This window comes from Protopterus annectens, chromosome 4.part1 (genome assembly GCF_019279795.1).
Source record: "Protopterus annectens isolate FY-2018-M chromosome 4.part1, PAN1.0, whole genome shotgun sequence".
NCBI classification, from domain to species: domain Eukaryota; kingdom Metazoa; phylum Chordata; order Ceratodontiformes; family Protopteridae; genus Protopterus; species Protopterus annectens.
The window spans coordinates 655,527,299-655,552,958 of NC_056734.1; the positions used below are offsets into that span (position 1 = coordinate 655,527,299).

General features: G+C 37.1%; 1 protein-coding gene across 1 annotated transcript in view; it reads right to left on the reverse strand.

The window, feature by feature from the left end:
• LOC122801271 (extracellular calcium-sensing receptor-like) overlaps positions 1-9,569 on the reverse strand; it is a 251,233-nt gene extending 241,664 nt beyond the window's left edge. Inside the window, exon 1 of the mRNA XM_044070821.1 lies at positions 9,312-9,569. Within this exon, the coding sequence (XP_043926756.1) occupies positions 9,312-9,569 (258 nt within the window). The remainder of the gene's footprint in view (positions 1-9,311) is intronic.
• Between the last annotated feature and the right edge of the window lie 16,091 nt (positions 9,570-25,660).

The following is a 25,660-nucleotide window of genomic DNA, read 5'->3' on the forward strand; positions in this document are numbered from 1 at the left end:
ACATTCATGAATTCTGCAGAATTCTTAACCTCAAACTGTTTTTTTCAGATTCAAATCAATCTCAAAGATCTACTGCATTTCATTTCCGTAAATCTAACTTCATACCTCCCATGGACAAACATGTCTCAGTTTTTAAAGAATGTTTGCCTGAAAGATTTGCACTTTAATATGAACATACACACTAGTAACAAACATAATCTCACTAAACAGGAACGGGATGCCCTATATAAACTCAGCAATAATCATGACCTGGTTATTTTACCAGCTGATAAAGGTGGGGCAATAGTCATTATGGACTGGAGTATGTATGAAACAGAGGCTATAACACAATTGTCCAACAACAAATTTTATATGCATATGCCCCTGGACCCAACATTCAAATTTAAACAAGAAATTGATGCCTTTTTGAAAACTGGCACAGGAGGAAGGGATCATAGACCAGAGGACAGATTATCAGTTGCCAGTCCAAGATCCCAGGTCACAATATCTATATCTCCTTCCCAAAATACATAAACATCCTACTAAACCACCAGATAGACCAATTGTCTTGGGTCGAGGATCTCTGATGGAACCATTGCCGGCTTTCCTTACTGAATATCTACAACCACTCCTTTCTCAGGTCAGATCTAGAAATAAAGACACCATGCAGTTTCTTAACATTATAAATGACACAGAGTTGGAACCAGGTTGGCTATTATGTACATTGGACGTTACTGCCCTATACACCAACATCCTACATTGGGCAGGATTAGAAGCTATTAAATTCTGGCTAGACAAAGCTGAGTTATACACTCCCAGTTTTAACACTCTTCTTGTTTGTTTAGCTGAACATGTTCTTGCTAAGAATGTTTTTTACTTCCATGGGAGATGTTACTGGCAACTTAGAGGTATGGCCATGGGAGCGTCCTTCGCTCCCATTTACGCAGACCGCTGCATGGGCTACATCGAGGAACAATTGATATATGATGAGAACCATAACATTTTTCTAGACAACATGGATATCTGGAGACGTTATCTGAATGATTGTTGGATGGTGTGGAGAGGGAATGCTGGATGTGCAGAGGAATTTGTAGAATATTTAAATGAGAATAAATGGGGAATTCATTTCACACTTAACTATGACCATAAAGAAATTACATTCCTGGAAGTCTATATTTTAAGATAGGATGACCATACAATTGAAACACAGGTTCATAGAAAATTCCCCCAATTCAACACCTTACTACATGCTTCCAGTCATCAACCCTCCCATATCATCCAAAATATCCCGAAATCCCAATTTCTATGCATCAAGTGTATATGTTCATCGGATGCAGCCTACAATATCAGCAAAAGTGATCTTTCACAAAGATTTTCGAATAGGGGTTATCATGTAAACATCATTAACAGGGCATGCTCTTTTGCCACTGAACAAGACAGGAAGAAGTTGTTAACTTATGGCAAAGGATCCAAAGGTAAGGATGCACAGTCTCCCCAATCCATTTGTCTAGTTACAAGATTTGGAAGCAATATAGATGGGTTTAGAAATATTATTAACAATCGCTGGGACATTTTGTTGGAAATGAGAGACTAGCTGGAATACTTTCCCCACAGTATCTTTTTTCATACAGAAGAAGCAGTACTATTAATTCCCATCTAACCCACTACAAACACTCTTCACCTACTACCACACAACAAGTCACCCTATTTGGGGATAAGTTAGTGGGTAGTAACCCTTGTGACCACTGTAGGTTTTGTACATATATATGTAAAACAAAAGAGTTTACCAGCAGCAATAAACCTCATATTTTTGAAATTAGATGCTTTGGCAACTGCAGCAGTGACTGGGTCATTTATTTGGCCACCTGCTGTTGCTCTGTTTTTATGTAGGGCAAACATCCAGGCCATTAAAACACAGGATTAGTGAACATCTTAGTGATATAAGAACTAAAAGAGTTTCCAATGCTCTTTAACATACAATGACCCATGTCACTGCTAAATTTCAATTCACAATCATTGACAAAATTCAAGGACATAAATCTAACAAAGCAGGTTGGTATTCTATACTAAATAATAAAGAATCTAGTTGGATTGTCAGGCTGGGGTATCTGTTTAAGCCTGGCCTTAATGAATTAAGTTAATTCTGGCATATACCAATCAGCTTCTAGTATAGTTTAATGGAATACTATTTAAATGTGTAATGGATTCAAGTGAGGTAATGCACTGAAGAAGGCAGTAAGTTTTGCCGAAACTGGTATGCTGTTTTTGTTGTTTTGTCACATTAAACTCTAATTCCATCTACCTCCCGAATGGTGCTGGACTTTTTTTGGTGCTTTTGAATTCAGTTGGTTTGGTCCATGCACCCTGTCTCACTTTCATGGGGTTGAGTAAGGTTGTAGCATATTATAGTCCCATGAAGCTCAGAAAGAAAACAAAAAAGGAAATATCTGACAGTTTTTTAAGCTTACTAAATGTGATTTCGCTGACTAGCGAGTATAAAATTAAAAAAGCAAGTAACGAAAAAGAGAAGTAACCTGCTGTCATATCTGTATTGCCATAAGCAAACCTGTGACTCCCACATTGTCTACTAAGCACTAAGTTAGGGAGTTGAAAATTCAGCTAGCAGAAACATTACCAATGATTAAAGAAGACAACATTTTGACATAAATAAAGCATGTGTTAGCAAGGGAGGCATCTGATATAAGCAGAGAACTCACTGGTTTGCACAACATAATTAGAACAAATCCCAAGTGTTCAAAAATATGAAAGAGCACTTGTTTGAGATTTCGGTGTGTATGTGCACTATGTTTCTAACATGTCTTGTGTAGTGGTAGACTTATAGAAAGAGTTTTTTAAAATAAGGTGCACACAAGGTTATTTGTAGGGGCAGAGTAGGGTTAGGCTTAGAAGTAGCATGCATTACTAAGGCCCCCTTTTCCACCTTAGTAAGGCATTTTAACCTTTTCATGATCCTGAACTGTCAGCATGTTTTGGTTAATGCTTTTTTGTGCCACTCCCTTAACATCAACCATTAATTATATAATCATACTTATTGTCCTTATACATTATATACATATAATGGACTCAGTGTGAATACAAAAAAGGACAATATTGTCATGTTTGTTAGATAATATTCCTTCAACGATACACAGCAGTCAATACCCCACTTCACAATAAGGGTGCTATCAGAGGTCTTAGAACATGAGATGACAGTTCCTTCTCTTTCAGTCATCATGTGACAACAATAGTCGGAAATCCATCTACTTATTACAACTAATTGCCAAAGGGGTATCATCATATATAAAAAAGTTTATTGTTTCCTTATATTCAGCACTGATTAAACCAATTATTGAGTACAATGTCCTGTTTGTGATGTACTTCACTAAACATATCAACGAGAAGGACCACAGAAATTTTCAGCTAAGAAGATCATGGTCTTAAATGTCCTAAGCTACCAATACAGATTGAAAGTACTGTGTCTTTACTAGATGTCTTACAGGTTCTTGAGGGGAGATCTTGTCTTGCTTCTTTGCAATTAAGGACCCAGTTGTTGTGGATCTCTTTTATCTGCTCAAGTCTAATAGCTCAACGAATGCCAGAAGCTGGGGACTAAATCTTCAGCAGCAGGTAAACAAAATGTGATTTGGAGATAGGTGCCTCTTACATTATCTACCCCACTGCTGGAACACACTACCCCATTCAGATTAAACACTATGATACACAATCACAATTAAGCAACCTTAAGTAATGAATGAATGATGGAATTAATTAATTAATGGTGCAAGCCCCTTTTCTTCAAAACAAGTTTAAAGGGGCAGAACTCATTAATACTGGGTACATGCACAGCATTTAATCTACAAATCCATTTATGCTCACATACCTCTGTCCTCTTCACAGTATCAGCCCTCCGTACATCCTCATTAATCATTTGCTGCACTAAAAAATTAAAACTATATGTAGTATCATTGCATGAGACATGCTTAGCCAAAGCATTTGAAGTGTTCAGTCTCCTAATATCGTATAGATATTGGTCTATCCTGTCAAGTAACATTCTCTTAGTCTTGTCTACATAAAATGAAGTGTACACTGTACACTTAGCCTAATAAACTAAATTCATACTATCACATGTAGCTTGATGATGGAATTTATAACTATGCTTGGTATGAGGACATATAAAGTGATTAGTTGCATCAGAGTAATTGCAGTAATTACAGTTCTTACATGGATAGGTATTACCGCGGTGGTACGGCGGTAACATTGTTACCTCACAGCAAGAGGTTTTCCCGTTTGATTCTCGGCATGGCTTGGGAGTGCCTTCTGTGTGGAGTCTGCATGTCCTCCCCGTGGTTGGGTAGCGTTCGAAAGACATGCATGCGTAAATGGGTGTGCCTTTGTTGAAGGTTGGGCATCAAGCTGGCACCTTGGCATTTCGTAAAAATCTACTACCAATCATTAGTGGACCGGAGTTCCGCTGTGGCAACCCCCTTACCAGGAAAAAGCAGAAAGACAAACAACATGGATAGGTACCCCTTACCACTTGCAAACCGAAATCTCTAGAAACAGAAATAACAGGAACTGACCACCTGTAACACAGCTGTCACTTTAAATTTCATTTATTCTTAAAAGCTAGCCAATGGTATGAGACAACAATCTCTTTAATGTCAGTTGATGTTGCTAAAATTGTCCAAATGTCTTTTATCTCTCAATGATACTTCTCATAGTTTTAAGGTTTTAGTGCTGCAAATGATTAATTAGGATGTAAGGAGAGGTTATATTGTGAACAGGACAGGAGCTTGTATTGAAGAAAATGGGCTTGCACCATTAATTAAATAATGAATTAACTAATTAATTAAGGTTGCTTAATTGGATTAATTAGAATTTGTATACACACGCACACGCACACACACATATATATATATATATATACATACATACATATATATATATATATATATATATATATATATATATATGTGTGTGTGTGTGTGTGTGTGTTGGTGTTTTTTAGTTACTTAAGGAAGCTTTCTAACACAAAAACTTTTATCTTATTTATTTATTTATTTATTTTATTTTGCCATGTACTATCTCTGTTCTTTTATTTCATTTTGTTTTGCTTGAACAGTCATACTTTTCCAATATTACTGTTCTTTGGAATTAAATATACTTAGTAAAGTTAAAGAATTAACTCTCCCTTATACGACGAGTTTTATGGCGGCAGACAATCATCCATTAAGTCTTCATTTGCACAGTTTAAACCTAACCTAAAAATATTAATAAACTATCTCACTTTTACATTGTCCATGCTCTTTTCCAATGTCCTTTTCCACCATTGGTGGACGTAATGGATTACGTCTTCACTATATGACAGATGCATATGCATTTTCACATATCAGCATATTAATCAATACCTTTAACCATATAGAAATTGCTGTTTGATACCCTATTGCACTGGTGTACAGTGTTGGAAATTTATCCTCTTTTCTTTTTAAAACAATATAAAGTATTACCTCAATCTGAGCTTTGAGCTTCTGACACTAACCCTTTTTAGCCTTCATATTGTTATTCTTCCTCCTCTGCCAGCAGAGTCTAATGGCTCCTTTTCTACTTCCTCCTTGTTGCTTCACCTCAGCTGAGAGCCACATACAGAAGAGGAAAGAATAAGACATAGTGAAGCACCATTTCTCAGAGTCATGCCTTACAAAGGTCTCACACTTACTGCCAGGTCCTACTCACCATGCTGAGCCCAGAATATCTTTTCTCAGCCAGCTGGCCTTCAGTATCATATCTGTTGTCTGCCCGAATCTGGATCTCTCAGTCTTCTTCTCTGCCCCGTCTCCATTTGTGGTACATCTCAAATACCTTCCTTTCCTGACCATTTGATTCCTTGATCACCTCTACCACCCTTAGGTCACCTTGATCATTCCATAATGACATTCTTCAGTTTGCTACAGAACTTTTTAATTGTGATATATTCTTGTGTTCTTCTGACATTCCTGTCTCTCTCTGTTTTCAGATAGGGAGCGAGAATATGCCACTTTACTTGGCTCCACCAATGTACAAGCTGTGACTCAGCTATCTTACCTCTTCCTCCACTTCTAAATGAGCTTATATGTCACTTCCTCCATCCCACCCTAATGGGGGTGCCATAGTTTACCTCAGTTGCTGACTTTGCTTTACTATTTGTTTCTGTGGTACCCTATATCTCCACACATCTTCAGTTCCTCCACCTCCCATCTACTTTTGCACTTCTCTACCTCCACCTACAGGAACTATAAACCCTGACCATGTATGCAAATCCTCACTGTTTTTAATTAGAACTTAATAGCTTCCTATCTTGTATTTCAGTAGTGTGTTCCCCCTGCCACTTGATTTTTATGATTTCTACCTATATCAGGCATGTCACAGCCCTCTCACGCTCTAAGTGTCATAGCAGGGAACCCATTTTTACTCTTTTCAGATATACCATTGCTGAAAATTTTTCTGTCTCACACACACACACATGCACACACACGCACGCGCACACACACACACACACACACACACACACACACACACACACACACACACACACACACACACACACACACACACAACACACACACACACACACACACACACACACACACACACACACACACACACACACACACACACACACACACACACCACCCTCCATCAGGCTTCTCTTCCAGGCATTTTATCTCAGAATCTGTTCTCTCATTTGATGGTATTGTATCTTTACAGTTATGGGTCATTGCTTGGTTTCCATATACTGTATGCTCTCATGACATGTAGCTTTAATCCTCTACTTTCCTTGGCCAATAATACAGCCCAACACAAGCTTAGTTATATCTCTACACTCCAATCCTTCTACCAATCCTATTATTTGGAAATGTTTCTTTCACAGGTTCCTAGGTAAATGCTAGACTATCAGTCTGCTGACTATTACAGTCCTAGTCGGGTCTATATTAGATGATCGAACTTTCAAAAGTTCAACTGTCATATGGTTGACACCATATGATCAAACTTTTGAAAGTTCAAACGTTTTAACGGAGATTTCCATACAGCACAGAATGGGAAGATGTCCCTTTTTTGCACTGTAATGTGATCTCGGAGTTGGTATATTTAAAGAGCAGGGGGTGTGGGGATGAAGCATCCCCATGTGGGGGATACAGGGGGGCTTGCTGCCCCTGCTTAAAATGTTCATGTAGGTTATTTGTGTAGTTTATTTTTTTTATTAGATTTTCGAACTTTTAAAAGTTTGATCATATGGTGTCAGCTATATGACAGTTGAATTTTGAAAGTTAAATTATCTAATATAGACCCTTCTAGTCAATATCTAGAGGTCAGAATCACATTCTGTAACTTGCATCTCTGAGGTAAAGTCCTTAAACATTATGCCAACTCCAACCCCTTATGTGATGTTTTTTCTAAATCATCTGTTTTTAATCTCAGTTTATCAAACAGTATTTACACTCATAACTTACTGCCTATTTCAGAATTCCAGAAATTTTTCACTTCTTGCACCAATACTTTTTGTTCATCTTACTCAGTCTTCATTTTAAACTAGCCCACTACCACCTTACGTTCCTCACATCCAAACAATCGTATCTAGTTTCTTTAATACTACACTATCCCTGTCCTCTAAGATTGTAATGTTTGCCTCCCTTCCTCCTTGCCCATGCTGCCATACTTATCTAATAAATATTATTATTTGTTTCCTCTTGTCCCTGGTCCCTATAAAGCATTTCATACCAGGTTGTCCTCATCTGCCTATACTACCTTTTTGATCTGCCCCATGAGTCCATTGCCTTTATCACCACTTCTTTTCCCCATCTTCTCATCTTTGCTACCTCATTAAGCTTAATATTAAAATCTGTAAGTCTCTCTTATTCCAGCAGCTTAGTCCCTTCACTTATATTAGAGGAAGTTTAAATCTGCAATATATTGCTTGCCATTCAATACTCCTCCAGTGAGCTCTTCTTTCCTCTTACTGGCTTAGTTTAGTTTATCTCTTTCCCACCACTCAAAGATCTTTCCAAGTTACACTACAGTTATTCACCTACTGGCTACCCACACTTACAGACTTTTTTTCACTGTCCTGCCACCCTGTGCCACAGTGAAATGTTTACCTTCATATGCACTTCATTCCTAATTGATCTTCTTCCTCTTTATATCAAAATTTGCCCCACCCAACCAAAAATTAAAAATTTGACCAAAGCAGAAGGTCTAGTGTGTTTCTAATTTTGATTCATGAATGTTCCCTTTCAGTGGTAGCATTGGTGAACTCAAATATATCCAGTAAATCAGCTAGCCATTGTGGAAGAAAATGCTGAATGCTATCTGTCTGCATTTTCAGGCATTCTTATAATTAGAAAGTTGAGTCATTTTCCTATAATATCTATCCTTTTTATTAGTATTTTGCCTGAATAAAAACTAAACTTACCGTTGCATTGCTTGTAAACTTTCATCATCATTACATTTTGTCTCCCCCAGGCAATTAATCATTAACCAGATTTACAGATCGCAGTTTTAAGTTTAGTTAATGGTCATTCCATAGAAGACGGAAAAGTTAATGCAATAAATTTTTTGATACAAAATATAAAGGCCTCTTCTAAATGTGCCAAATCAATTTACAGTATTCTGCATGGCCCATAGATCTCCTGAAGCAGTGGTCACATGTCCAGCAGACTTTTGATAAGGATTTACAGGACTTACTAAACTTTTTTGCTGTTGGAGAGACATTTATAGAGAATTTTTTTTCTGTTTCAATCACAGGTGTTTCAAATGTGATATTTAACTTCATATGTCATGCCATAGTTGATTAACTTCGGAAAACTGTAAAAACAGAGGGAAGATGCTAAGCTATAAAATATTTATAGCTTTTCAGGCCTTTTTATCTCAGCTGTTGAAATTTAAGTGCTATCATACAGGGGCAGACTCCAGTATTTTTTGGGCCAAAATAATAGTTTACACCTTATCTACTAAAATGTTTAAACTATATAATGAATACAAACAACGAAAATTACATATTTTAATGAAAACATTATTTACAGTGATATACTTTGTTCAATATAACAAGTAATGCCAACTTTATAATTTTGTGATGATCATGTTCAAAGTATTTGCTGTTGCCATGCTGTATTTTATCAGTTCTTATTTGTACTGTCTGTGTTCTTTCCTGTTGTACTATGCATCCCAGCTGAGACATCAGTTGGCTGTTTTTATCAGTGCTGTACCCTAGTAGCAATCATAAATAAATAAATACATACATGATGCTAGCCTTCACGTTTAAAACATTATACAGTTTACTGTATTATCAAGCTACCAACCTGTGGATATCCGTACAGTCCTAAAACTCTAGCCATGGGAAGGGATGTTTTTGCCTGTGCATCTCCAACAATACCAGATAAGGGTTGGTCAGTCTGACATCTGTAATTTGGAATTTCTTTAATCCCTCCAGAAAGCATCAAAAAAGTCCCTCTAAGTGCTCTGAACTCTGAATAGCATGAATCAAATATCTTGAATCCAAGTGTAATATTGGGAAGTATTTTGGGATTTTGATTCAGCTCCTCTATGGCAAAAACCATTGCAAGAATGCACTGGTATGACTCCCTGTCAAATCTGAAGAATAACAGTTAATTTCTATAAAAGAGTTCACATAAATATCACAATTTGCATTGCTTATAGCTATAATTCTGTAGAAATTCAGTTTATATTATTAATTCACTAATTTGTTTTGTTAACTGGGAATAACCCATACACTTGCTATTTTTAGTAGCAGTTCAAATTATGGAAAACATTTTATATTGACAATTACTGTGTAAAAGCATTACTATGCCTAGCAGTACTGAAATGTGATCAGAATTTGAGCCTGACAATTACATCAGAAGGCATTTTGAGAAAATGTACTATGATTAGTAAAGAATGGTAGAAATATGGTTTATAAGAACTTGCTTAGAACATCAGAGCTTAAGCCACACATGTTCAATCATGTTAGACTGTTTTTATTATTTCCTTGTGTTCTCACTTCTAACTTGAGTGAGGTCACTACTGGTTATGCTATAGTAAGTTATGGTGGTACTGAGATCAAAAAACTCATAGAAAAAGCAAGAAAATGCTTCACTACACATCTGTGATCATTCTTTCTTTGATGTCTAGTGAACTTCAAGTGAAAATCGTACATTATCATTGATACTGGTAAGCAAAACTCCCCATATGTGGGATGCAGTACAGTGTGCCACCATAAACACACACATGCAGACACGCGCACATGCACACACGCACACACACACACACACACACACACACACACACACACACACACACACACACACACACACGCACACACATGCACACGCACGCACACACACACACACACACACATAATACTTTTACTTTTTACATTAGCTTATAAAATACTGGGCTTGAGTACATACATTATAGCAATATGTGTACTCAATCTGTTACTTAAATGCTTATGAGACTGACTTATACATTCAAGCTGATGTTTTCCAGGTTTTGGTGTATTGTGCAGATATAGTGGATCCTAAAACTGTAGCACTTATGTTATTGCACTTAATTCATTTTGGATAACAGTGTATTAAAGGAACAGAAACAAGGCAAAATCCTTTTTTTTCTCTGAATGAACATTCAAATGGCAGCAATTTCATCCATCTGAATACACGCTTCTTTGCTTCCAATCTTGTCCAACCTATATGTCTTTTTGCAAAATAAAAGAATATTGAACATGTACTTGTTCACATCCCTAGAGTGTGAGTAGATTTTAGTGAGCCTGAGACTATGAAGTGGAGAGAGACAACCCTTATGTCTCACTTGTACATACTCAGATGTTGCAATAGCTATGTAGGTGCTACAGAGATGTGGGAAATTTGCCCTAAAGTAGTGACTGAGTTGTCCAATCCTGTATAGAGTGTCAGGCTCACAAAAGAACACTTGTACTCCTGTGATAAAAAAATTCTATGTTAATTCCCAAAAGGGAATGACATAGCAGGTATGAGGACAATCCTGAAGTCATCCTTCCCACTGGTGACCATTATCTCTTTGGTGACCAGGCTCTCGGTGGTCATCAATCAACTTTTATTACTTTTCTGATAATTATGTTTACTGAAACTCAGCCAGGACCTACAAGACAGATGCTACAAGTTAATTAGACTGTAACTCACAAACCTAACTAGAATGGGCTCTCAATGGGGTTGCCCATTGAATGCTAACAACAGCCAAACTCAGTCTAACTTCTGTCACTTTCCTGAGTGTTATAATTACTTGGCCTCAAATGGGACTTCTCCCAACTTTCATTTTATAATGTTTTTTTCCCATTCCATTGTTAAAGTACAGACAATGAACTGATTTGTGCTTCTGATTTTTAGAACTGAAAAATCTATAACTCCAAACTCCTTTGTATAAATAATGTCAATATACTAAAAGTATGCAATAGATGTTTTATTGGATAGGGTTTTCTCCTACTCTTTACTAATTATTCTTAACCTTTAGATACAATAGCTACAGGATTAAAAAAATAAAAAAGATTCATAATTGGAACATGGTCCCAAAACTTAATGTTCATACTGCCATATCTGGCCCCACATCCAGCAGAGATGGTCTTCTTAAGGAGACCTTTTTTCTGAGCTCAGCACAGACATTCAGTACCACACAAAAAAGAACACTATGATATTTTAATAGATAAATATCAGTAAATGCTATTTAGAGACTTAGCAAACCAAAGTTTTATCCTTAGCATCCTCTAGTTTTGAGATGATTCTCCATAGAACCTGTTTAAAATGTCATATTGTTTGATTCACGGGGGGGGGGGGGGCTGGATGATTGTACCATAGATTCTGTCTTCATCTTATACTCATCTTATCTCATCCCTTTCATGGTATGAACAGGAAGTTGATTCTTGTGTGAGACTTATAATGCCCTACTATGAGACACAGTCTTCAATATTTCCAGTGATCTTTAGAGGTCAATTTCCTGGAAGAACTGAAAGGGGGTAAATATTGTCCATCCCCCCATTCTTGTGTAGGACACTCAACTACTTGATTCCTTTTGTTTCTCATCTTGGCTTGCACACTGGTTTAATATCGGTCCTTAAGTTCAGGTATACACAAGCATGGACTACTGATTGCCATACCAGCTCTGGAGGAGATAGTCTATACAGTGCACTTAACGTCATTATGAGTTTCATTGATTGACTTCCAGTATCTGAAATGTCCATGGATAGTTTTCCCATGCCATACTATCAGCCATGTGTTTGAAGAATTTATGCAACACAGTTCAGCAGAGTAGAAAAATCAGGAAGTTTGATGGCTCCCTATTTCTGTTGGCATTATGTATTTACTTAACCTTTTAACCTGTTCAATGATAAATGTTGACCTCCATTATGAAACCGGCCTTCTCTTCACTATTGCTTTTAAACTCTTCCATATGATACTTCATTTAAGCTGGATAGACCACAGTTCTCAATATTCATTTGTGAAAAGTCCTTTTATAAAGTGGACTGCCATTTGAAACAAGCTACCCAATGAAGTCACAAGCTTAGACAATCTCACCCAGTTGTACAATAAATTAAAGGAACACTTGATCACTGAATACAAACAAATTAATTAATGCTAAATTATTGCACTTTGTGAACTTTAAGTAAGTAATGTTTAAATTCGAAAGTTGTATGCACTAAAGTGTGTGCGTGTGTGTGTGTGTGTGTGTGTGTGTGTGTGTGTGTGTGTGTGTGTGTGTGTGTGTGCGTGTGTGTGTGTGTGTCTGTGTGTCTGTGTGTGTGTGTAAGTTTGCTTCTGTAAAAATGTGACCTGTGTCAGCTAGATAACTATATTTTTCCTGCTTTGTGTTTTAAGTGTATTATGTTTTGCATACACAGTGTATTGTTGTTTATTGCAATTTAACCCAAGAAGTAGCTAAAAATGGTCCTGTTCTATCACATCCACCTGGTTAACAAACAAGTAAGTAAATAAATAAATAAATGCATTTATCTGACTCAGGCCTTGCCCAAAAGGGTTGGCTATATTCCATCAACTACTAAGGGACTGTATTGAGAAGTTCTGAAAGTAAAATTAACAATAAAAAATCCTCAGACCCAGTGATTTAGTCATTGTTGTGGCAGAGAGGCTTAGAAGGGAAAGGTGTGTAAGTGTTTTGTATAATACATTTTCACTGAAAGCAGAATCAATCTTGTTTCAAAATGACTCTCAACAGTATAAGCTTGTACTTTTTTTCCACTGCCTTGGCATTTCCTAGTGCCAACATGGAAGATCAGAATTTATGCCTAATAAGGGAAATGCTTAGATAAGTTTCTGCATATTTTTAGAAAGAAAAAATAATATTGAGGTGTCTGGGTCTAATTGGTCAACAGTCAAAACTTGATAGATAACAAAATGTTTACTCAGAAGCTCTTAACAGTAAAATGATGACAGTAGTTTCTTTGTTTCAGGAAACTTAACCTCGCCTTCTTAATCTTCCAAATACGTGTCTTTTTTACAATAAAGGAGATTTTTCTACTCTGCTGAACTGTGTTGTATGAATTTATTATGTACCTTTTTAGCCGCGGTGGTATGGCGGTAGCGTTGTTACCTCACAGCAAGAGATTCTCCTGTTCGATTCTCGGCGTGGCTTAGGAGTGCCTTCTGTGTGGAGTCTGCATGTCCTCCCCGCAGTTGGGTAGCGTTCGAAAGACATGCATGCGTAAATGGGCATGCCTTCATTGAAGGTTGGGCGTCGAGCTGGCAACTCAGCATTTCGTAAAAATCTACTGCCAATTATTAGCGGACTGGAGTTCTGCTGTGGCGACCCCTTACCGAGAAAAAGTCGAAAAGACAAACAACAGTTGGTAGCATCTGAGACTCAGACTTTGCGCCATCTGGAGATTGCCACAGTAGAAATTACCCTTTTGGACCATTTCTTTTCATCTTTTAGTGAAATTCTCTCCACCTTCAGGAAAATCTCTGCAGGCAAGTCTTTTGTTAAATGATTTTTGCTTAGTGAAATGAATATTTTATGAGAGTGGGTTTTTATCATATGAGATTGAAAATATATCCATCGTATTGAATTTACAATGGGTATGAATGTGGGAATATTGATGGAACCAGAGCCTGGAACTCCAGCCAAATGTTTGTTTCATAAATATGAATGGGACAGCTATAATTATATTGTGAAATAGTCTAAGCTCACTAAAAATTATAGTGCACTGTAATTCCCTAAAGGTGGAACATTTGGTAAGGCTATTTTAGAAAATATTAAAAAGAAACTTAAATAAAATGGAAATAAAGTACCTGCCAGCTGTTGTTCAGCTGCTAATGACTGTCAAGAAGAATCTAAAAATAAGGAATAGGAATCTGTACTTAGAACCGTGAAACAAAATTCTTTGAAGTTAAAAAATCTGCTGCAGGCATCTAATAGAATAGCTGACACATTGCAGTAATGTGCTGCAGAAAATTCCTGCAGCACTTGGGTTCTTTTTTCTCTAAACCAGTAATAAAATTTAACAATAACTTTTCTGACAATGATTTGCCCATGATCCCCTCAGCACTCCCTCCCCCTTATGCAGACCAACCTAAATTTTATGAAGCAAACAGTCCTCCCTCCCAAGGTAGCACAGGCTGAAAGCAAACAATTTGAAAAAAAGTCCTCTACTTTTTCCCCTCATACGTCTAGCTCCAAAATGACCTCTACTGCATCAGTTATCTGAAATATCCTCTTCATAAGAACAGATTATGACAACAGTGAAAACAAGATGCTGCCTTAAGCTCTGATCAAATGTTTATGAGAATACAAATAAAAGGAAAAACTGTGTAAGAAGCAGAAGCAAGTCTCTGTGAGAAAGCAAATAGGCACGCTAAAAAGATTATCAAAAGTGATTCCTCTGGAAAAAAATTAATACCTTACAGAAATTTAAGTTTATAGTACTAATACAATTTCCAATAAATATTGATGGGGAAGAACATAGGTGAAATCTACCTCCTAGGCAAAGGTAAGTGGATGAATATTTCTGACTCATCCACTGACTGGGACACTCCTACTACCAGTTCACAAACTGATGCTCATATTCACCCTTTGAGAAGTATGTAATACTGCAGTGGCATGGGACGGTGCTGCCAAGCCCACCATAAATGAGGTCCATCCATGGACTGCAGTAGATTTTTAAACTATTGTAGATTCCTTCCCTTCAATTTATACAGATTCAGCCAACTATGATATGATTTTAGAAGGGTATGTTCCGTTGCAAAACCCTACTACTGAAGACTTGCAGGTGGTCTTGAAGGCCTCTACCCCCACCGTGTATTTTCAAAACAAATATGGGAAAAGTCAGCTATTGGTAATACTATCTCAAAACATACATATCAGTGATTCTCAACAGTGAGGTAAAATCTATTAAAAGTGAAAACTGTGACATGCCTTCCAACACCTAACTGGGCATAAAATTAAAACCACTGCACAAAAAAATATATATTCTATTGATGTATACTTACAGCACATGCTAGACACCTTGAGCATACAGAGGGTACAGGAGCAAGTGGGCTGTTGGCAGTATTTGTGGAAGGACTATTGCACTTAAATCAGATCTGAAAAAAAAAACTTGCTTAAATTGGACTAGTTTGGAAATTCTGAACCTCTAAATATGTTAGGTAGAGACTGGTAATGTAAGCTATGATTAACTGTGTTTTGTACTTCAAAGGGAGTCTTCTTGAATGTCCTGAATAGCCCTCTACACTGAGACTGTATTCAGCTGGTATTTGTTCAGATAATGATATGGTCTTTCCTGTACTTAGAATAGAACAGCCCTCCAGTTTAGCCAACTTAGAGGGACTCAAAACTCTCATTCACAGCTGTGGCCTACCAGTGATAACAAGGTAGGAATCAGAAAAGATGCAGAACCGATTAGGGTTACTTTAAAGCCTTATGAGTTCCTACTGATACTAGTTGGATACCCCTTATCGGCAGAGACAGTGAAAGGAATTGAACCTGTTATTTCTACATTACTTGAGCAAGAAGAAATACTACACTGCTAGAAGCCTGTGTAATACACCTATTTTACCAGTTAAGAAAATGGGTAAAGACCCTTATAACTTTGTAGAAGATGTTTTAAGAGCAGTGAATGCAATAGTTGTGCCATCTTTTTCTATAGTACCTAACCCAGCTACTATACCAAGCTCTATTCCTTTGACAGCTGCTACCTTTTCAGTGATTGATACTTCCTCTGGTTCATTTTCTACCCTATTTATCCAGATAGTCAGTACTTGCATTTACTTATAGACAGCAATGATACAATGGCAAGGCTGATATGTAGAATCACATCCTCTTTTTTGCAGTTGGACATTTTGAATCTTATTCCTCAGCTAGGAATGATGTGATTATGGTCACAAAGGTGTTTTTGCAAGACATCAAACCCAGGTTTAGATTACCTTGCTGGATTCAGTCAGATAAGGAAACTCATTTTACACATCAGCAAGTGTGTAAGATCATGAAAGTAAGCATACAATACCATTACCCACACTGACCCGAGGATTCAGAAATTGTTGAGAGAAAGAATCAGACTTTAAAAATTAGAATTTCAAAATTTTTTAAGGAGACTATCCTTAGGTGCCCAGAGGCTTTGTCTCTAATATTGTTTAGTATTTGTAGTGCAGTTAGAAGTCCTAGAAAGCACTCTGCCATTGAGATCCTTTTGGGAAACCATATGAGGATGATAGCTACACCATTCTTAGTAATTTGGAGTTACAAGATGTTGAAGAATTTATTTTTCTTAATTGCAGATTTATCTTTCCTGTTCTGCAGCATATTGATCCACTGGTCATTGTAGCTCAACAGCAACCTGATCCCACCTCCTACCATGATATTATCCCAGTTGATTAGCTATATATTTGATCTTTTTCCAGACACCACAACCTCCAGCCTAGGCGGAAAGGACCCTTCCCGGTTCTTCTTATGACAGCCACTTCCATTCGATGTGAAGCATTGACCATCTGTATTTATGTTTTGCATGTTAATAAAATCATTCCTAGTGACAAATATCAATGAAATGTCAACAACACCATTCCACCCATCCTTGATGATGAAACCATTTCATCATGTAACTGAAGAAAAAGCAGGGAAGCTCACATGACTGGAAGTGAGGCCTAGCAATCCAGCAATTATGCCTACAATGGGCAATGAGAGGAAATCAGCCCAGAGAGCATGAAATTAGTTGGGTGACCAAGCACCACTCAAAAGACTTTCATAAGCACAGCAGCCAGTGTGGAATTTGTTCAGAAATTGGCAATGTTTGAAATGTAAAAAGAAAATGAATGATCCTTGTTTGCAATTCTTTGAGAATCCTCTCAAGCCCTGGCCTGCACAATATTTATATGGGCTCATCATCGATACACCTGTACTGGTATTCATCACTCTTTTATTGCATTTCCTTCTTTCACTTGAAGCCATCAGAATTATAAGAACTGAACAATTTTCTGTATAAAAATATTGTTAAAGTTGAAAAGAAGGTCACCACATTGGCATCCTAAGTTTAATACTTTTTCTGCCATATTAAATACTTATGCTAAAACTATGAATGTTAGTAACTGTTGACTGTTTTTATGTTTAACAGCATACAACAGGATTATTCCTTTGTTTCTGGTACCAGCAGCAGAGATATAAGTTAGAGTAGCACAATTTTGGTGACCAGACATAAAAGTGGCAGAAATAATTCTTGACATAATATTACCCCTTCCCTAGGCTTATTCCACTTCAGTTATCAATGACTGTAAAAGGACATACTTGTTATGTTAAAAGTGGAACACTTTTTGTTGGTTGGAGTGACTGTAATATTACTTGGTGAATGTATGATAGGGTTGGAGGATGGGGCATGGCCATTTTGTGTACATTTCATTACAGTTGTGGAGACCAAGCTTACTCCTGATTATCAGCAGACTGGATGAGATGTTGTTACATTTTCATTAGGACAATTTGCTATGTTTGCTGGAAGAAGGAGACAAAGGACATTAAAATTCTCATTGGAAAGATAGATGCTTCCTGGATTTATCATCACAATTGAAAACAGACACATTCAGGGACTTGGGTGATGATGTCATTTCTGGGGCAGGTATTTTACCTGCCTATGGGGCAGGAAAGTCAATTTAGGAATTGAGAAAATTGTCTAAATTGCTGAGTAATGTGACTTTTGAATAAGTAAATCAGATCGCTATTGAAATGACTGCCATACGTAGTGTAATGCTGCAGAACAGAATGGGACTTGACATCACACTCGCGTCTAAAGTGGGTACATGCACATTCATCCAGAGTGCTGCTCATTTATATCAGAGAAGGAACATAACATCTGTAGTCATTTAAAGATCATACAGAAGACAGAAGACTTGTCATATGCTAAAGAAGTGAAAACTGTGACATGCCTTTCAACACCTAACTGGGCATAAATTAAAACCACTGCACAAAAAAATATATATTCTATTGATGTATACTTACAGCACATGCTAGATATTTTTAAGGCTTTTTCAGGACACCTTGAGCATACAGAGGGTACAGGAGCAAGTGGGCTGTTGGCAGTATTTGTGGAAGGGCTATTGCACTTAAATCAGATCTGAAAAAAAAAACTTGCTTAAATTGGACTAGTTTGGAAATTCTGAACCTCTAAATATGTTAGGTAGAGACTGGTAATGTAAGTTATGATTAACTGTGTTTTGTACTTCAAAGGGAGTCTTCTTGAATGTCCTGAATAGCCCTCTACACTGAGACTGTATTCAGCTGGTATTTGTTCAGATAATGATATGGTCTTTCCTGTACTTAGAATGGAACAGCCCTCCAGTTTAGCCAACTTAGAGGGACTCAAAACTGTCATTCACAGCTGTGGCCTACCAGAAAAGATGCAGAACCAATTAGGGTTACTTTAACGCCTTATGAGTTCCTACTAATACTAGTTGGATACCCCTTATCAGCAGAGACAGTGAAAGGAATTGAACCTGTTATTTCTACATTACTTGAGCAAGAAGAAATACTACACTACTAGAAGCCTGTGTAATACACTTATTTTACCAGTTAAGAAAATGGGTAAAGACCCTTATAACTTTGTAGAAGATGTTTAAAGAGCAGTGAATGTAATAGTTGATTACTGTGAATGGAAGCAATGCAGGGGGTGTGTAACAGGCTCTATAACACACCCCATGCATAGTCAAAGTGCCATACAGCACTTTTTAAATGCTGTCAGTGGCCACTCTCATTGTGCGGTTAACAAGTTGATTTTCAGGATAGGGAGGAGGCCTTTGAAATTCGTTATGCTCATTGCTATTATTGATTCCTTTACACATGACTTTATTTATCTACAGAATAGTCATCATAAAGCTTTTTTTCATTTAGAGAAGGTATTAAATTATAAATAAGCATGTTAAAAATAAAACTGAAAAAGTGCCACTTACCACTGTTAAAGAAAATTATGATGATAAAAAATATAGTGAGGAAAGTGTATTAGAAAGTTGTGAACAAATGTATGATAATGTATTCAAAAGGGAAATGAGACTGTATGGCATTCAGACTGTTTTGTTTTTCTTTATTCCACCTTGAAATAAGCATGTGTTTCTTGCTCATAAAGCTATTTTTGATAAGCAGTTATACAAGCATTGTATATGTAAAAGGCAGAAGAAGCCCGCATGTGAAGAATGCTTGACTTCATGTGAAAAAAGTGTCTACTCTTTTGAAAACCTGTTATTAATATCTGGTCATAATAGATTATTTGACCTGAGTGATGCTTCACAGGATCAAATGGGGGATTGAGAAGAAAAAAGTGTCAAAGTGTTTTTTTTTATACTACTTTTCATTGAAAAATGGAATCCTCCTTTTGTCAGAATTGATCCTGACAGCATAGTCCTGTCTTGTGTTTTTTTTTTTTTTTTAACTGTCTCTGTCTTGGCATTTCTTAGTGCCAACATGGAAGATCAGAACTTATGCCTAATAAGGGGAAATGCTTAAGTAAAGGGTCTGCAGATTCTTAGTAAGAAAAACAACAAAGAGATGTTTAGTTCTAACTAGACAATGGTCTAAGGCTGATAGATATGTGTGCTCAGAAGCTTTTATAATATAAATGTGACTGCAGTTTATTTGTTCAAGGAGACAGGATGTTGATTGCTTAGTTTCCTACATACATATGTTTTCTTTCCAGTAAAGGAGATCTTTATACCCTGATGAACTGTGCTGCATGAATTTATTATGTACCTTCACAAGGCTTTTAATCCTCCTCACCTTAATATCACAAATGAATGTGGTGACAACTGTAGCTATTGGCTTTTGATGATGTGTGATTATCTCTAAACATATAAACAGGATGGGTAAAATAAAGATGTTAACAAAATAATGCATCCCATAACAGGCAGGCATACCTTTCTTCTGCAATGGAGCCACAGAAGTACATCTAACCAAGCTTTAAGTAAGGTAATTCTCTACCATACCTCCAGCGCTGGTTTGCAGTGTCATTTTTAATAATTTATGTGGCTGCGCATTCAACTCAAGTGGAAGATGACACTTATAGGTTACAGGATTCCATGCTTTTTTGACTCATTGCAGACAAGACCATTTATCTATGTTTAACTTCAGTTCTGAAAGTAAAACAAACTGATTTAGTATAGATAGTGCAAAAGGTAGAATCACCAGTCTTCTGCAAAAATAGTGTCAGCTGTAGTACAACAGACAGACCACGTATTTATTGTTGTAATTTCATTTAACAGCCTGTTATCTTTTTCAATGGTCAATAAAAACAGGGACAGGGCAAATAGGCAACACTGGCTGGTATTCCAATACAAACTAATGGGGGAAGAAACGCATCATTAGTTAGCAATGTTAAAATGTTGACTCTATATAGAGCTTGAATTATTTGCACATATGGAGGAGAGAACTACAGTACTTTAATTAATCTCTCAATAATGTGAATTCTTAACTTCAAAGCTGATCAGCACAGTAGTTCCTGGCTGTTGGACTGGTTTCAGCGGTTGGAAATAGCAACATATTGCTTGTAATTAGTTTGTTTCAGATGTATCAAGCATACATAACACTCAGTTGTGAAGTACAAAAGAGGACAGAATAACTTTTTAAACTAGCTAACAGAACCTTTTGTATATATTTTGACATCAACATTACACAAGAATATAGGCCAACAGTTTAGGGATTTTATGAGAAATCCTTACTTGTTTTGGGCAAAACCATTATAGATATGATTTTTGCAGAAGGTTTGATGACTGTATTCTCTTGAAATCAGCAAAGAAGTATTTCTGTAAGTGTACAGCACTTTGACAATGCAGGGGATGTATTACAGTTCCTGTCACACACCCCCCTGCATTGCCTTCCATTCACAGATCCTGCTTTCAGTGCCCGTGGAGACTGACAGCATTGTAAAGTGCCATACAGCACTTTGACAATGCAGGGGGTGTGTTACAGATCCTGTCACACATCCCCTGCATTGCCTTTCATTCACAGATCCTGCTTTCAATGTTTGCAGACACTGACAGCATTTAAAAAGTGCTGTATGGCACTTTGACTATGCATGGGGTGTGTTATAGAGCCTGTTACACACCCCCTGCATTGCTTCCATTCACAGATACTGCTTAGAGTGTCTATGGACATGGAAATAATTTAAAAAAGTGCCGTACAGCACTTTGAGACTGCAGGGAATATGTTACGGATCTGTGACGACTACTGCAACATGCCCCCTGCAGTCATTCAGTGTTCGTGTCCACGGATCCATCTCAGTAGTATCTGAAATAGGCTGCAAACTTATTGGCACATGCACAATTCAAAACATCACTCTTCTCCCATTAGCAGAAAACAATGTCAGCATAAATGGGAGCACAAGCGCACCCATTGCCACACCATTTTCTGTTTGTAATACTCCCCTTCAAAAATCACAAAACTATTTTTCAAAATATGGTCAATGAATATAGGTTAGATAAACTTGAAAAGAAATGATTAATACATTTAGGTGCCATATATAAACAAGGATGGAATAAGTAGATTTAATTCATTACATCCGAGTGACGCCTCCAGTTGCATCTGCAGTTAACTCCTACTGATGCCTCAAGGCGTCAAATATTGCCTGTTCATATTTGCATCAATAATTCCAAAATCATGCTATGTGCAAGGTTTTAAAATATTTCATCTTAAAGTGTAAACAATGGCAAACTCAACTGCAGTAATATTTGACATCTGTCTAGTGCAGGTAAAGAGATACTAAATGTTGCTTTTTTATTATATTAATTTATATGGATATAACTTTCACGTTTTTCTAAATATCTCAACAATCAAGTAACACAGACATAACTCTTTAGCCTCATATGAAAGCTCTCAGCTAGATGAACAAAATGCTGCTAACAGTATGTGTGTAACTTGCATGCTTGCTGAGTTATTAGAAGTTGTTTACAAAATACTACATACATAGTGGCTGTGTTTAGTGTGACTTATAAAATTCAGTTTAAGACTTAGAACCTAAAGAATACTACCACTATATATGTGTATGGCACTTTACAGTAAAACTGTATCTGAGGACACATACCTCAACTTCTCCCAGCAAGAAATCTGGATAAAGGCAAGAAATAAACACGGGACAAAGGTGGTTCCAAAAACAGGGGGAATTAGCAAAATATTACACAGAAAAACTTAGAAAGTTGATAGAATAACAGGTTTTGCATTGCCAAATATTAATTACTAATAGTAGTATTATATCTAAGTAAAGTGGTTGCATTAATTTTTTTCCCTGTTATAAGTCAAGTTTACGCATAGCTGAGTTGGTTTGCGAGATGGGGTGCTTTGCTCAGCATTGCCTAAACATCTTATAGGAGCTAAATACAAATGTTTTACTAACATTTTCAACTGTGCTTTAGCTTAGTGTTTAGAGTTCTGGCTTTGCATGCAGTAGTATGGTGTGAGTACCAAGACAGGCCCTTCATTTTTACATGGGAAAGCATTGTCAATTTTTTTAAATTATATAGTAATTGATATTTCTTAACCAGGGTAGTGAAGAAGAAAATGATAAAAGGAGTACCAAACCACGATGCAAATAAAGCTGAATAAGTCCCAGTAAAATCCAACAGGAAAAGTCTTTATTGTAAACCAAATACAAAATACCAAAATTGCAGTGTCAGTGGATATATGATGTGAAATCTCCCATGTAAACACAAGTGCCCAATACAGTACAGTAACACCCCAAGGTAATGTAATCAAAGCACATAGAGGAATGTCATGTAAAGTAAAATATATATGCTTAATAATAATGTAGCAATAATGAGCAATTAATGTGCAATACCTCATTTAAGTTTTTATTTGTTATGAAAAATCGTGTTTTCCCTTAGCTCAAGTTTGTTAAACAGTGCTAAGCCTTGTTAAGCAATGCTTAAACAAGCAATGTGTGAGAAATGCTTAGTAGTCTCAACTATGTTTAGCTGATTTGTGCATTGTTTACCATTTGTCATTTTAAACACTGGTCAACTCAGCTTAGTTGGGCTGCACACTGCTCAGCTTTGCTCAGCATTGTCAAAAATGGTTCAGTGGCATCAAAGGGTGGAAAACTAACTGTATTTAAGCTGCCCAGGTGGAAATACAGGCAGAACCTGTTAGAGTTTGACCACTGCAGGAACTATGCCTGGAGTAGGAGATGAAGCGCACATTCAACCACAGCGCTGGGGCATCCTTGAGTCCAGGGTCATGGCTGGGCTCATAGTTAAGAACCATGATGACAGACTGCTGCAGGGCCAGTACCAGGGCTCCCAGTACAAACCTGAGGCCTGGAATCATCTGGCACATGACCTCACCAGTGCCACAGAAATCCCCCAAACTGGTGAGTAGGTGCGTCATCATTATGATAGCCTGAAGTGGAGAAAGGGGCCGCTCTTGCTCCAATGGATCCAAGATGCTGAAGACCAGCATTACCCAGATGTTTGTAAGAATTTCACATGTTGCTTTATCAAAATTGTATGATGAATGTCTGATAGACAGGTATGCATAATGGTGCATTTCCCCCCACAGCTGCAGAGGAGAGGGCTCGTAACATAAAGGCCCATGCTGCCCATGCTAGATGCCTTACAAGGATGCGCCAACAGTGTGGTGAGTACAGATCTAACTTACAGTATATAGTACTGTAAATAGAAAAGTCTAATTGTCTACTGCCATTATGTATAGTGTGTTCTGAGTGTACTGAATAAATAGTGTTCTCAGACCAAGAGTGATATAACTAAGTAATGCCAGGTACTGTCTAATGCAGATAAAGGCAGCATGCAACCTACTTGTAGTGAAAGAAAGCCAGTACTGTACTAATACTGTGTAGGAATGAATATGGAAAGAAAATACACTGGGATTGCTACTGTGAAAGTAATATATGAGATTCAATCATTGTCTACAGGAGATGCAGTACAAATGAATTTAGAATTTGGAATTTAATAAACCACTGTGTCATGTTGCCCATAATAAAATATATTATACTGGGATTGCTACTGTGAAAGTAATACATGATATTCAATCATCATCTACAGGATATGCAGTACAAATGAATTTAGAATTTGGAATTTACTAAACCACTCTGTCATGTTGCCCATAATAAAATATATTATTACAGACTGTTGTGTTTATTCTGGTCTATTGCTCAGGAAATAAAAGTGTACAGTTGCTTCACAGCAAATATGGCTATGACAGCATGATTCCACTGAGGTTCCTTTGATAATAACATGTGATGGTAAACTGTACATTGTGGAGCTGTAAAGCAAGATACACTGAATTTGATATATGTACTGCAGCAAGATCTGAGCTTGAATAGTAATGTGTAATGATTTATAGTGTGTTCCCTGCAGCATTGTCTTGTGTTAACCTTTGCGTTTCAGCTATATGTACTCTTGAATGTAGGTATGTTAATGCAGGCAAGTATGACACTGTAATGGATAGAAACTGCAAATATGTGATAAGAAATAGATATGTTGGCTTATGTTTGCACACACACAAACCATGGTTTGAAAATAGAAACTGCAACTTAGATGTGCTTATACTTACACAGTCGCACAACTAATCCTGACTATGTCTGGAAACATGTTGGTAATTTTAACAGTTATTTCCTCCACAGGGCTTATAAGTAATGCAATGTTTGTAATAGCTGTATGAAGGGTATAGTAAGAAACTGTATGCAAATGTTCCAGTGTTCAACACCATACATACAAATGACAGCTGGATAGCTATATACATCAGTGCCTGTTCCCAATACATGTCTCTCAACTGTCATGCTGTCACAGTGACTGATCACTGCTGCCAATAACTTTGTACACAGATATAAATCCAGGTGAAGTATGCCAGCAGCACACTCACACAACATCAGTACAGGGTACACCTTGTTATTCATATATGTCACACTAACATGTAGGAGTCTTCTCTACTCATGTACGTACAGTTCTCAAATTTTGCCCCATACCATTCCAGGTTGACAGCTTAACAGGTGTGTATGTGCTACAAAAGCTATAGGAGATCAGTAGATGTACAGTGAGTGCAGACCTGTAGATTATTGAGCAGTACTGTTACAAAAATTATAGCCTATACACTTGTTAACAGGCTGTTTCTTCTCCCCCACCCCTTATCTGCATCAATCAATATTATCCATACACTACGGGTATGTTGTTCTCAAAACCTAATGTTGGGACTTGTG